At 50.5% G+C, this 14,502-nt stretch overlaps 1 protein-coding gene across 1 annotated transcript in view; it reads left to right on the forward strand.

Annotated features, from left to right (window-relative positions):
* Nucleotides 1–444: 444 nt before the first annotated feature.
* The window catches only part of FGF18 (fibroblast growth factor 18), a 135,098-nt gene continuing 121,040 nt past the window's right edge, over nucleotides 445–14,502 (forward strand). Inside the window, 3 exon segments of the mRNA XM_028722168.2 lie at nucleotides 445–879; nucleotides 881–973; nucleotides 1,278–1,314. Coding sequence (XP_028578001.2) covers nucleotides 698–879; nucleotides 881–973; nucleotides 1,278–1,314 — 312 coding nt within the window. The 5' untranslated portion in view covers nucleotides 445–697.

Below are 14,502 nucleotides of genomic sequence, written 5' to 3' on the forward strand. Positions count from 1 at the left end.
CTACCCCACCCGCCTCGCACCCCTTCTCCAGGTGGGGAGGATGCCGAGAGAAGCCGGGCGGGAGAGCGCAGAGGCGGGAGGAGGAGGAGGAGAAGGGGCTCTTTGCCCGCTTGCAGGCGGCCCTGGGCCAAGGCGACCCCGAGGGAGCCCGGCCCTCCCCTCCGATGACCTCGTAAGGAACCTGCCCAGCGACTGGGAGGGAGCGAGGGAGAGACCCGGAGGCTCGTCGCGCTGCTGGTGCCGCTGCTGCCGCCGCCACACAACCCATCGGTGGGGAGGGAAAGACAGAAAGAGAGAGACACAGGAGAAGGAGATCAAGGACCTGAGACGCATCCTTGGGCATCTGTCTGGGCAGTCTGATCCAGGGAAGAGCCAGGGAGAGGAGAGGAGAGGGGAGGGGAGGGGTGGGGGGAAGGTGACGGCGGCGAGACGGAGGGGGGGGGAAGGGGGGTTGTTGCTGATGATCGGAAGTTGCTGACAACCGGGCAGCACCTTCTCCTCTCTCCAAAGGCGGAGAGACAGAGTGAGTGAGTGAGACAGAGAGAGAGAGAGACGCGCGCGCACACACACACACATACAGGCGCGCGCGCGCAGCAGACACACCGCACACAGGCGCGCGCGCGCGCGCTCCCTCACTCGCATCCAGCGAGCCCGGAGGAGGAGGAGGAGGAGAGACGGGGGGGAAAGAGGAGAGCTGATGTCTAAGGGAGTCACTCGGAGGAGGCAAAGCAGCCGGGCGCTCAACTTCTCCGCCTTGCTGCTCAGCGCCAAGCGCCACCGCTGGAAACCGGACGCTGCCGCCGCCGCCGCCGCCGCCGGACTTGACAAGACGGGACCCTCCTTCCTCCCATGGCCAGGCTGCGGCTCGAGGTTTGACCGCTCGGCCGCTCCCGGGAAGCCACTGGACCTCGCCTCCGCCGCCTCCGCCGCGCTCAGCGATGTATTATTCCCTGCTCTCCGCCTGCACTTGCCTGTAAGGATCATGCTGACATTGCCCCGCTTGGCGCATTTCTTCACCAAACCCCTCTCCCCGCCACCGGCTTTTTCTTTCTTTCTTTTTAAAGTGTCACTTCGGGATCTTTTTTATCTCTCCCCCGCCCCCTGTGACACCCTCCCCTTCCCCCCCAAAAAGAGAGTTTCCTCGCCCCAATATTGGATATCTTAACTGCGCTCTTTCTCCAAGAAAACCACCGGCGCGCGCGCGTTGATTGTCTTTTGGTGAACTTTCCATCGCATCCTTCTGATCTTTTGTTGCCTTTCTCTTCTCCCTTCCCCAGATGTTTACACTTCCTGCTGCTGTGCATCCAGGTCCAGGTGAGTGATCCCCCCCCCCGCAAACCTCTCCCCCTGTTTGCTTCTTTCTCTCTCCGCCCCCACCCCCCGGCCCCGTCACTTTTACGAGCCAGTTTATTATAGCTGTAGAGAGAGAATCCACTTGCTCTCCAAACCGGCATCTCCCGCCTTGCCGAACTTTCCAGCTCAGAGAGAGCCAGAGCGAGAGAGTGGACTTCATCCACCGGATGAATCAAACGGTCTTCAACTTCAAGGATTCCCTCTGATCAGACCCTTCCCTCCCCCCCCCCCCCAACGCCTGTTCCCAAAAGGGCTGTTTCTGTTGCAAGATGCCAGGAGCCCTGCATTAAGAAGGTATTCTCTGGAGCGCATTAGTCTGGCTAATGATGTGAGGAGGAGATGTTGGCCTCCGCTTTGCAAAAAATGTTGATTGATGCACTTGCAGGGCACGGGCAGGAGGTTCTGCTGTTGGAGCTCTCTGGCTCTCAGGAGGACTTGGAAAAGAAAAGAAAATAGATTCCATGCTTTGAAGACGCGTGAGATCCTTCAGCTAATGTGGAGAGCCTCCCCTCTCCTTTAGGAGAAACGCGCCCGGATCCAACTGGGTTGGTGGCGGGGAGGAATTAGGAAAGGAACTCTTTGCAACTTGGAGATGCCTTTCCAAACATCTAACTCTCTGTCTGATTATACTATAGTAAAACTGGCGTGGTGTTGGGTGGAGTGGATCGCATGGTTTTCCATGACATCCTACCGTTTTTTTGCAAGGAAGGTGGGAGGCGGCGGGAAGGAGCTGGGAAAGAAGCGAGCAAGAAAAGAAGGATTTCTGGTGCGTAGCTGGAGCTGGTGTCGAGGCAGCACGTGCGTCCGGAGACAGACCCGCCCGCGATCTTGAATATTTCAGAGTTGGCAAGGCAGGTGCTTTGGAGACCTCCTCCGTCTCGCGCTCTCGCCTTGGCTTCGCCGCGCTTCGCTGTTTGTTGCTTTGGGCAAGCTTCCCGCGCGCGTTGTAAGGAGCCACAATGCAGCAGGGGCCCCAGGCGCCCTACAACACCTCTCCCTCCAACCTGCTCCCCCCTTTCTTTTCTCTCCGCCGGCGCCCTCACCTTCTTCCCAAGGTCGCTCGCTCGCTCGCTCCAGCCGCCTCGCTCCTCTCGCTCTCTCTCTCTCTCTCCGCCCGGAATGCACCTGTCTGCCAGGGTTTCTGTTGCGGTTGTTTCATGTTGGGTAGGAACTGATCCTGTACAAACGGATTAAAGCCTCTGAAATCCGAGCCTCCTCCGAAAGCCAAGCGCCGAGAGCCTTGCCATAGCCTTACCTCCTTTGAAAAAAAGAGAAGTCTTTGAAAATCCCCAACCGAGAGAGAGAGAGAGAGAGAGTAGGAAAAAACAACAAGGAAAGGGGGACTCAGAAGGACTGGGAGAGAGAAAAAGACTCCGAAATCTTCAGCTGTAAATTACTTTGCGGTTGGAAGAAAAAGGCGTTTGCTCACAGCGAAACGGGCACCCTTGGCAGAGACAGACAGACACAGGGCGGGAGGGAGAGAGAGAAAGCCCCCTTCTTTCCTCACCCCCCCATTTGTGCAGTTAATCAACTCCTATCCCACCCCCCTTATCTGTCCCGCTCCCCACCGCGCTCCCATCCCCTCGTTACTTTTAGGGAATCAGAAGACTTTTGGCGTGTTGCCTCTAAAGCACTTGCTAAAAAATCCGATCTCTTACTTCAGCAGCAGCAGAATATTTTTTTTAAAAAAAACTTTGGGAAGTTATTGGCATCTATACAGTTGGAGCTCTCAGGCTTTCCAAAGCAATAAAATAATGAAGAAGAAGAAGAAGGGAGAAAGAGAGAGAGAGAGAGAAAATACTTTCTGTACTCTCCCAGTATTAGAACCATACTTCACTTTAGTGCTGATTATGCAACATTTCTTGTGCTCCGGGGGGAATCTGACAGCAGGATTTGCTGCAGAGCGAAAGAAGAGGCTTGTAAGAGGCTCTTCTCCTTGTGCCATCAGCGCACAGGGCGCTTCACAGCCTAAAGATGAAAAGAAGGGTCTCTGCCCCGAGGAGATTGCAATCTAAAAAAAAAAAATATGACGCAGGGGACGCAACGGGCGAGCGATGTCAGGTGCAGAGCAGGTGGGCGTGGCTTGGTCGGAACAACACGGGGGGGGGCAATTAGACCCACGGGACGGGATGGAGGTTCTGTGCCGCTCCAATAGAGGAAGACTGAGGAGAGGTTAAAGCAGAGAAGAGTATGTGCCGTTCAGTTTCAGGATGCAATCTTGCACCGGCTCACATGGGAAGTGATCCCCATTGAACTGAATGGGGTTTAATCGGGGTGAAGCTTGGCTTTATTTCACCCAGTTTGGCACCCATGGGTGTAGCCAGGATTTTTGTTGGGGGGGGGCAGGCCTTTTGTTGGCGGCGGCGACGTTTGGAGCCTAAGTTAGCGATGTATTTTTATTGATTTTTATTTATTTGGGGTGGCAGCTGCCCCTCCCTGCCCCCCCCGGCTTCACCCATGTTGGCACCCCCAAGTCCATTTTGGGTACACACTCCGGAGGCTTCACTTGGGGCAAAAAACCTGGCCAGCCCACACCCACCCTAGCTCCGTCTCTGGGTTTAATTCCTGTCTAAAGTTGTGCTGTGGGTTAAACCACAGAGCCTAGGACTTGCCAATCAGAAGGTTGGCAGTTCGAATCCCCACAAAGGGGTGAGAGCTCCCATTGCTCGGTCCCTGCTCCTGCCAACCTAGCAGTTTGAAAGCATGTCAAAGTGCAAGTAGATAAATAGATACCGCTCCAGCGGGAAGGTAAACGGCATTTCCGTGTGCTGCTCTGGTTCGCCAGAAGCTGCTTAGTCATGCTGGCCACATGACCTGAAAGCTGTACGCTGGCTCCCTCAGCCATAAAGCGAGATGAGCGCCGCAACTCCAGAGTCGGCCACGACTGGACCTAATGGTCAGGGGTCCCTTTACCCTTTACCTTTAAAGTTACATTGTCACATGTCCTTTGCATGCTTCCTCAAAAGCAGGTCCCCTTGAGTTTTGTTGGTGGCTTAGTCCAGGCATAGGCAAATTCGGCCCTCCAGCTGTTTTGGGACTACAACTCCCATCATCCCTAGCTAACAGGACCAGTGGTCAGGGATGATGGGAGTTGTAGTCCCAAAACATCTGGAGGGCCGAGTTTGCCTATGCCTAGCTTAGTCCCACAAGTAATATGTGCAATAGGATTGTGGTGTCAGGCTTAGTTTTAGCAGGTGGTGAGGACTGAGGAGTGGGGGCAAAGTTAAGCCAGAGTCTTTAAAAATGTGTTTATTAAGGATGGGTTTGAAGGGAATGGGGAGGGAAAAAAACTGTTTTATGTGTGCTGCTCCGAGCCCATGGGATAGAGTGGGATATCAATCAATCAATCAATCAATCAATCAATCAATCAATCAATCAATGATAAATAAAGGTGATGTCTTCCTCTTCCTCCAATCGGCTGGGTGGGCCTTTTTCGAGAGGGTCCATTAATATGGGTACCACAGCACAAAGCCAAACTCTTGATTAGTTATCTTCAGGACTTTCAAGCGCATGTGTACAGTGTTAATAAAAATATATATATGAAAAGGTGCACACACAGGGAGTTTTCGTTCATTGACCTCTTTGCTATCCAGCGCGTCTGGATTGATTTGGGCTGGATTACATGTGTGGAGCTTGAATGAGAGAAAAAGAGTGGGAGAGAGAGGAGGATTAGAAGCTTTTGATTATAATGATCATCTTTGGTAGGAGTTAACCTTTGGCTTTCATTTAAAGCATCACTTTGGCTTAATATTTATTTAGAGGAAATTGTTGCCTTTAGAAGTCTATAAGGAATGGATTCAGTCCTGCAAGTCTGCTCCCACCAAATTTAAATATCCAGGCAAAGGATTTCAGCCCACTCATTGAATGTTACTTGGCGGTTTAGGAATTAAACTTTCCCAACATTTTAGGAGGGTTGGCATCAGTTAGCTGTCGCAGTTTTTATCATGGCTGGGATTTGTCATTGTTAACCTGCGGAAAGCCCTCCCTGTCTTTACCAGATATACCAGGTGAGCAAATAACAATGGACCTAATTCACTGGGGAATTCTCCTGTGCGTGCCACACCCAATGGAAAGGAACACAGTAGACCGGGCTCAGGGATATCTGCCTGAAAAGAAGTGGTGGTGGGGGCATCCTTCCTCAGACTAAGGCACTAGGATAACCAGGTGAGATGGCCTTATTGTAACTCACTCTATGTGGGGCTGCCCTTGAGACTGACCCAGAAACTCCAGCGGGTGCAGAATGCCGCTGCGGGACTCCTTATGGGGTCCTCGCCACTGGATCACATTCACCCGGTGCTATACCAGCTGCACTGGCTCTTGGTGGAGTACAGGATCAGGTTTAAGGTGCTGGTTTTAACCTTTAAAGTCCTATGCGGCCTAGGACCCTCATACCTATGGGCCCACCTCTCCTGGTATGTCCCACGGAGGACCTTATGGTCTTCAAATAAAAACATCTTGGAAGTCCTGGGCCACAGGGAGGTTAGGCTGGCCTCAACCAGAGCCTGGGCTTTTTCAGCCGTGGCCCCGATCTGGTGGAACGCTCTGTCACAAGAGACTAGGGCCCTGCGGGACTTGACATCTTTCCGCAGGGCCTGCAAGACAGAGCTGTTCCAGCAGGCCTTTGGCCAAGGCACAGTCTGACCCCCTCCTTCTGTAATCCTCACAGAACTCTAGCCCAATGGTTGCCATTAATTTGACTCTGAATTGATTTTAGAATGAATTGATTTTAGAATGTATTTCAATTAATTGATTGTGATTAATTGTTAATTAATTAATTAATTGAAAAAGTAAACTGTGTTATTTTTACTGTTGTTAGCCACTCTGAGCCCAGGATATAAATAAAATTTTATTATTTTGCACCAGTTGCTTTGCTGAAATGACAAATGCTGCTTAAAATGTAAACCTTGCAAACGTTTTTTGCTCCTGTGTCAAAGCGGCAGTACAGTGGTACCTCGGGTTAAGTACTTAATTCTTTCCGGAGGTCCGTACTTAACCTGAAACTGTTCTTAACCTGAAGCACCACTTTAGCTAATGGGGCCTCCTGCTGCTGCCGCGCCGCTGGAGCCCGATTTCTGTTCTTATCCTGAAGCAAAGTTCTTAACCTGAAGCACTATTTCTGGGTTAGCGGAGTCTGTAACCTGAAGCGTATGTAACCTGAGGTACCACTGTAGTGAAGGTGCTCTCCAGGGACACCTTGCTCCACAACATTTCACGCTGAGGAAAGACTCTGCGTTGTGACTCTGTGTGTAAGGCATCGGGGTGAGGTGGCCTTGGGCAGCGCCGTAGGTAAACCGTTTTTGGAAGCCATTGCAGAGCAGCAATGGTGCTCCTATCAGTGCCTGGTTGTGGCTGTTCCATGGCCAGCAGATACATGTGGCTTTCTCTACCAGACAGGGGGCCATGTTAAGGCAGTGGTAGAGGAGAGGGCAGGCTAGCAGCAGTGGACAAATTAATAGCAGTGGCAGGTGGGCAGTGCGGTGAATCCACTCCACCGTTGCTTGAAAAAAGAGTCTCCTCTTTTCTCATGGAACGGCTTTCCCTGGAGGGCAGCCCAAGCCATCCCACCCCACTCTGAGGACCAGTCTAGACTAGCATCCTTTTTCCAGCCAAGGCCAGCCAGGTTTTTCCAGAAAGCCCACAAGAAGGCAGAAGCTTGCAGCTGTTACCCTTTGGTGCTACTCCAGTGTTGCTTTAAGCTTCTAACTGTGATAACAGTTACGCTGTCTGGAATGCTCCTCTGAATGGTTTCATGTTCTATAATTAGAGGGGTGGAGTCAAGGAAGGAATTAACTCACAACTATGCTCTGTGCGAAGCAGAATCACTCACAGAGGCCTTCCTTCACCCATCCCTTTGTAGAGTTGAGAGGCAAGTAAAAGTGGTACCCATGGGCATCAGAGAAGAGGTTGAGCAAAAAGGTCAGGCTAGGGGACCCTGACTCAAATCCAACTTGTCTAAGTTCACTGGGTGACCCTGGACCAGTGACTACCTCTCAGCTTAACCCACCTGAGAGAGCGGTTGTTTTGATTAAAAGAGGGAAGTGAGCGTGAGGAACAAATGGTCAATCATCTTGAGCTCCTTGGAAGGAATAAGAGTATCGGATGAAAAACAATGAAAGTTAGACATGCATTCATGCAGTGGAAACAAGGTCAGCATTAAGCATAGCTAGAACGTTGCTTTGTACATCTTGACACTGAAAGCCATAATTAATTCTCTTCCAGTTGGGTTGAAAGGGTGGGGGGAGATTAGAAAAGAGCCACATAATTGGCTGTGCTTGCTGCAATGATGAGATAAGGGGTGGCTTTGACCCTGCAGCTTCATCACTCTCCTCATATCCTCAGTGCTTGGTCCAGCAGTCCTAGAACACGCAGCAAGAGAACTTAACTTAGGTAGCCCTGGTGAAGTCTTGACACGACCTGCATCTATATCTGCAATTAGATCTCTTGTGGGATTTCCACAGCCATTAGACATTCTTTCTGGTACTAGCAGCCATGCGCCAAGCATACAGGCCTTGCCATCATTCTATGGTGAGCGTTCACCATCATGTTGTCTTAGCCAGAGTCTCTTAGCCATTTCCAGGACTCTTGATATTATGCGAACAGTAAAATATGTTGCGAGGTGTTTTTTTTGTTGTCGCAAGACGTCATTCTCCTTGCCCTCTGAGACTGACTCATTGTTTGCTGTTCTTTGGCATGTTGTCAGCCGTTTTGAGCATGGATACAACTGTGGAAAGGTGTCTCACAAGTAAAATGATGTATGTTGCACAGGGTGAAGGTGAATGTGAGGTGTGGTGGGCAAGGGATCAGGAGCCTTAATCTGTGCCAGGGCTGGGGTCAACACTCAAGTAATAAGCCAGTGAAGTTAACTCTTTATTCAAGCAAACCAAAACACAGCTCATGCCTAGTGGTCTCAGCAACCCACCCTGGTAGGTCTTGCCCCGATGACACAGTTGCGAGGACTGAAGGTCCCCGCCTTCTCACCCCGCTCCCGGAATTTCTCCACACAGTTTGAAACTGTGTCTCTGCACAACTAATCTCTGTTCTGCTCTTTTCATTTCTCTGCGCATTCTTGGAGACCAGGGGAGGGGGGGAGGGGGAGGGGGAGGGGAGCTGGTTGCAGCAGGAGGGGGAGACTCCCTTGATCTCAACTTTCTGACTCCCCTCCTCTCCTGCCTCCACTTCTGCCTCTGATTCTGGACTGCTGTCTGCCAGAGAGTCTTCCTGCTCACTAACCCCTGTTTCCCCTCCAGCTTCTGACACCTCCTTCCCCCAGACCTCTCTCATCGTTGTCCCCCCACAACTCCCCTGGCTCTGAGCCTTCTCCCCCTGGTGGTTCCCTAGTGGGTTCCCCGGCTGGTGCCTCTTCTGCATCCAGTCCGTCCATGACAACTGGTTCCTGTTGGCTGAAGTCCTGCATCTTATTGCTCTGACACTGGGTGATCCCAACGGCATAAATGGAGATATTTCAGCCCCTCTCCCTTCAGGCTGCTACAGAGAAGATAAGAGAATTATGGCCCTGGAAGGGCCTTGAATTGAATCACCCTAGAGTTCCCTCTCTCTCCTATGACCCTATATCCGTGGCAGGGAACCTGTGACCCTTCAAGAGAGTGTCTTGTTGGACACCAGTTCTTATCAGTCCTCGCCTGCATGGCCAGGGGGCGGGGATGATGGTTTGGGGGGAAATTATGTGACCAGACTTCCTTCCAGTAATTCACTTTTCTTCTCTTTTCAAAAATAATAAGTTGGATTCTTTATTCCATCAGTCCCACTTGAGCTTGGATACTGGTGCCAAATCCCTGGGAATGTCCATTGGGGGTGGTCTGAGAAAGAACAGTCCTGCTTCACTTGGCAGTGTCTAGGCCTCAGCTGGAGGATGGTGTTCCGTTTTGATCACCACTTTCCACGAAGGCTGTGGAAATAGAAGAGATGGCTCTGAGGACAGGAGAAACACAAAGACTTCCAGCAGGCAAGGCATGTATCAGACCAGGCTAAGCTGGTTTAGAGAAGACAACAGAAGGCAAAGAGGCGCAACCTCACTTTCAGCCTCTTACGGCTGCTATAGAGAAGATAAGAGAATAATTGTGCCACAGGAAAAGGACCTGGGTAGAATAATACTCTCTTCTACGATCCTTTGTCCGGGAGAGAGAACATGTGGCTCTCCCTAACTTGTTAGACTCCAGTAATACTGGGAAGAGGGCCTGTCCTGTGTGCACATATGAGGATGTCTTGAAAAATGAGGGAGAACTCTAGTATTTTTTCTCTCCTGCATGTGTTTTGTGCAATTAGGGAGGGTACAATGGCAATGTTGTTGGAGGCAGAGACCCTCATGGGTGGATTGGTGAAAGGGCTGACAAAGGGCAGTGCCATCTTCCATCTGGCAAACACCCTTCTTTTGCTTGCTGGTTTGTCTCTCCTGCTCTCCTGCATCAGTTTTTCGTATCGCTAGAGTGGCTGGTTTTGGTTTTCGTCAGACGTAGCAGCAGTTGCACATCCAGCCAGACGGATGATTTAGCCTGCCCGAACAGCTGCATGCTGGACAGAGCAAAGAGTGTGAGTGAGCAAAGATCAGCTTGTCTTCTTGCAGCCTTTGGGACTTCTGCGTGTGGGGATGGGCCAAAGGCCATATTCCGTTAAGTAATTCCAACAGCAAATGCTTTGCGAGAGGGAAGAGCTCATCCCAGACACATGCTGAAAGAGATGGCCTTGTTGGTTCTGTCGAGCGCCATGGGCAAAGCAGATAGGAGCATGTGTGAAGAGAGAAGGAACCTCCTAATTGACTCTGGGACGAAAGGTGCTTCTTGTGAGAGCCAGTGTGGTGTAGTGGTTAAGAGCGATAGACTCGTAATCTGGGGAACCAGGTTCGCGTCTCCGCTCTTCCACATGCAGCTGCTGGGTGACCTTGGGCTAGTCACACTTCTCTGAAGTCTCTCAGCCCCACTCACCTCACAGAGTGTTTGTTGTGGGGGAGGAAGGGAAAGGAGAATGTTAGCCGCTTTGAGGCTCCTTCGGGTAGTGATAAAGTGGGATATCAAATCCAAACTCTTCTTCTCTTCTTCTTGTTTTGGCTGAGGATATTCCTGGTCCAGAACAATTAAGAACTTAAGAAGAACCCCTCTTCTCTCACAGTGGCCAGCGAGATGCTCATGGGAAGTCTGCAAGCAGGGCTTGAAGGCAACAGCCCTCTCCGCACTTGTGTTCCCCAGCAACGGATAATCAGAGGCATTCTTCCTCTGACAGTCGAGGGAGAACGTACAGTAGCCTCCATGGGTAGCTAGGTCATTGAAAACCTTATCCTCCATGAATTTGTTTAATGGCCCTTTAAAGGTCCAGCTCCAAGGGCCTTCTGGCATTTCCCTCACAGAGAGAAGTGAGGTTACAGGAAACCAGACAGAGGGCCTTCTCGGTGGTGGCGCCCGCCCTGTGGAACGCCCTCCAATCAGATGTCAAGGAAATAAACAACTATCTGACTTTTAGAAGAAATCTGAAGGCAGCCCTGTTTAGGGAAGTATTTAATGCTTGATGTTTTATTGTGTTTTTAATATTCTGTTGGAAGCTGCCCAGGGTGGCAAATAAAGGTAAAGGGTAAAGGGACCCCTGACCATTAGGTCCAGTCGTGGCCGACTCTGGGGTTGCGGCACTCATCTCACTTTATTGGCTGAGGGAGCCGGCGTACAGCTTCAAGGTCATGTGGCCAGCAGGACTAAGCCGCTTCTGGCGAACCAGAGCAGCATACGGAAATGCCATTCACCTTCCTGCCGGAGTGGTACCTATTCATCTACTTGCACTTTGATGTGATTTTGAACTGCTAGGTTGGCATTAGCAGGGACCGAGCAACGGGAGCTCACCCCGTCGCAGGGATTCAAACTGCTGACCTTCTGATTGGCAAGTCCTAGGCTCTGTGGTTTAACGCACAGCGCCACCCGCGTCTGGAGTGGCAGATAGGCGGGTATAAACAACAACAACAACAACAATCCAAATTAGTGGCCATTGCTACTAGGCTTGGGCAATGTATTGATGCAAATGTGAAACTGAAATCCACTCTAGGAGGCTGGTTGTGTGGGCTTTTTCGGATGTTACTTATTCACTGTTGTTCTGTTGTGTTTGTGTTGTGTTTTTGTATACTGCTTAGAGATTTACAATGCTTTTAAGTAAATAATACAGGGAAGGGGGTCTGTACATTTAACAACTATGTGGTGAGCCACATTTAAATAGATGCAACTTCTGCTATTGTGGCACTTTCATATGGATAGAGCCTGCAAATGGGTGCCACTCCTAAGTGGATTGCAGAGCAATGTGCACCTAGGATGCCCCTCTGCTATTAAACTGCCCATCTTCCCAGAACCAGGCCATCTCCCCAGGTTTATGTGACTGAACCTTTCATGCAAACACACAACAGGAGAAAGTGCAAGATATAACCGCTCTTCTCTGAATGGCTAGATTTCTACTGGAAGGGAATTTTTAAATGTTTGTTAAACATATTTTGGTAAATATGGTTTGGATAGAGATGAAATTGCCAGTGGCGAATTTGTATTAGGAAAGTCTCATCTCAAACTTTCCCAGAAATCACACTGTGCATAAACCCAGGCCTCTGTGAATATGTGTATGAGAGAAAGAGTGATTAAGTTAGTATCTAGACAAGCATAACTGGGAACGAGGCTTGTAATTACGTTTATTTATTTATTTATTAAACCACAGAGCCTGGGACTTGCCGATCAGAAGGCTGGTGGTTCGAATCCCCGCGACGGGGTGAGTTCCCATTGCTCTGTCCCAGCTCCTGCCAACCTAGCAGTTCAAAAGTATGTCAAAGCGCAAGTAGATAAATAGGTACCGCTCCAGCGGGAAGGTAAACAGCGTTTCTGTGTGCTGCTCTGGTTTGCCAGAAGCGGCTTAGTCATGCTGGCCACATGACCCGGAAGCTGTACGCCGGCTCCCTCGGCCAGTAAAGCGAGATGAGCACCACAACCCCAGAGTCGTTCGCGACTGGACCTAATGGTCAGGGGTCCCTTTACCTTTAATAAGATGATGTGAATTGCATGGCTCAGTTGTGGGGAACAAGTGGCCCTGCAGGCACATTTCAGCTTCCGGCCTAATTCCACGAGGCCCTCTGACTTGGCAGCTTCATTCTGGGTCTCCCCTTTGAGAATTCTTTCCTCTTCTGCATTGTGTGTGTGTAAGAGATGCGGCCGTTGTACAGGGAGCCTGGGGTGGCAAAAGCGTTGGAGGGTAGGAAGCCTTATAGTGAGCAGACTGGAAAGCCGAGAGGGAGATGAGGATCGTGGGAGAGGAAATTGGATAGTCTCAAGGGCTGCCCACTGTGGCCCATGCTAGCCACCTGAGGGAGAAAAACTGGCCACTGTGATCTCATGCTGATGCTGCCTATTTCACAGACTGGCCACTGTGTTCTCACACGGATGTGTCCAACCAGAAGGAGAGACACAGGCCATTGTGATGTCATGCTGATGCTGAAGGAGAGAGAAACTGGCCAATGTACCAGCCCACAACTGCTGTTCACCTGAATAACAAGGAGACACTGCCTGGCACGCCAACACATTGCTCACCATGTTCATGAGAATTATGTCCTTTGCACCTTGGACCAAACTGGGGTTTCTTAACTTGCTTTTACTCTCCTGTTCCTGCATATTAGGTTCCCTTACCAGAGGTCTATAATAACAAGGTAATGAATCAACCGCATTTATTTGTACACAAAAGGTAAAAGGTAAAGGACCCCTGGATGGTTAAGTCCAGCCAAAGGTGACTATGGGATTGTTGCGCTCATCTTGCTTTCAGGCCGTGGGAGCCTGCGTTTGCCCACAGACGGCTTTTCTGGGTCATGTGGCCAGCAGGACTAAACCACTTCTGGCGTGGCGGAACACCGTGACATAAGCCAGAATGCACGGAAATGCCATTTACCTTCCTGCCGCAGCGGTACCTATTTATCTACTTGCGATGGTGTGCTTTTGAACTGCTAGGTTGGCAGGAGCTGGGACAGAGCAATGGGAGCTCACCCCATTGAGCAGATTTGAACTGCCGACGTTATGATCGGCGAGCCCAAGAGGCTCTGTGGTTTAGATCACAGTGCCACCCACGTCCCTCACCCAAGTTATAGTACTGTGAGAGAGGGAGGAAGATGACTATCTATCCCGTTTCTCCTCACAGTTTATAATCTAATACAGTGGAACCTCGGTTTTCGAACGTCTCCATTGACGAATGTTTTGGAACCCAAATGCCGTAAACCCAGAAGTAAATGTTTCCATTTTTGAACACGCCTCGGAAGTCAAACTCCTGAGGCGGCTTCTGTTTTGAGTTTCCCTATTGTATTGAGGCTTACATATTGAGTTTTCAGTTTTTGAACTTTTCGGAACTTGAATGGTTTTCTGGAACGGATTACATTTGAAAACTGAGGTTCCACTGTACACCTCTGTCATGTTCCCCAACCACTTACTCACTGTTTCCCTAAGCTGCCACAGTTGTAAGCTTTCCATGGGGGGGGGGGCAGAGTTGCTGTAGCCCCCTGATCATTTTTGGTTGTCTCTTTTCCAACTCTTCCGTGCCTTTTTGGAGATGCTACAGCCAGGACCAATGCAATGTAGTACTTTTAATTATTAGAACCTAAGTACCTTTCCAGGGACGCGGGTGGCACTGTGGGTTAAACCACAGAGCCTAGGACTTGCTAATCAGAAGGACGGCGGTTCGAATCCCCGCGATGGGGTGAGCTCCCGTTGCTCAGTCCCTGCTCCTGCCCATCTAGCAGTTCGAAAGCACGTCAAAGTGCAAGTAGATAAATAGGTACCGCTTCAGCGGGAAGGTAAACGGCGTTTCCATGCGCTGCTCTGCTTTGCCAGAAGCGGCTTAGGCATACTGGCCACATGACCCGGAAGCTGGACGCCGGCTCCCTCGGCCAACAAATCGAGATGAGCGCTGCAACCCCAGAGTCGGCCACGACTGGACCTAATGGTCAGGGGTCCCTTTACTTTTACCTTACCTTTTCAGGAAAGCGTGGTTAATTGAATGGTGAAATGTCTACACGATCATATTTGTTAATTCAACAAAATCCCCATTTGCAGTCATAGAAAGAGGAGGAATTGCACTGAGTCTTATAATGCAGTGAATTATAAGATGTCTCGTTAGCTCGTTAGCATGTCTGCTCAGCAT

Source organism: Podarcis muralis, chromosome 3 (genome assembly GCF_964188315.1).
Source record: "Podarcis muralis chromosome 3, rPodMur119.hap1.1, whole genome shotgun sequence".
Taxonomy (NCBI): Eukaryota; Metazoa; Chordata; class Lepidosauria; order Squamata; family Lacertidae; genus Podarcis; species Podarcis muralis.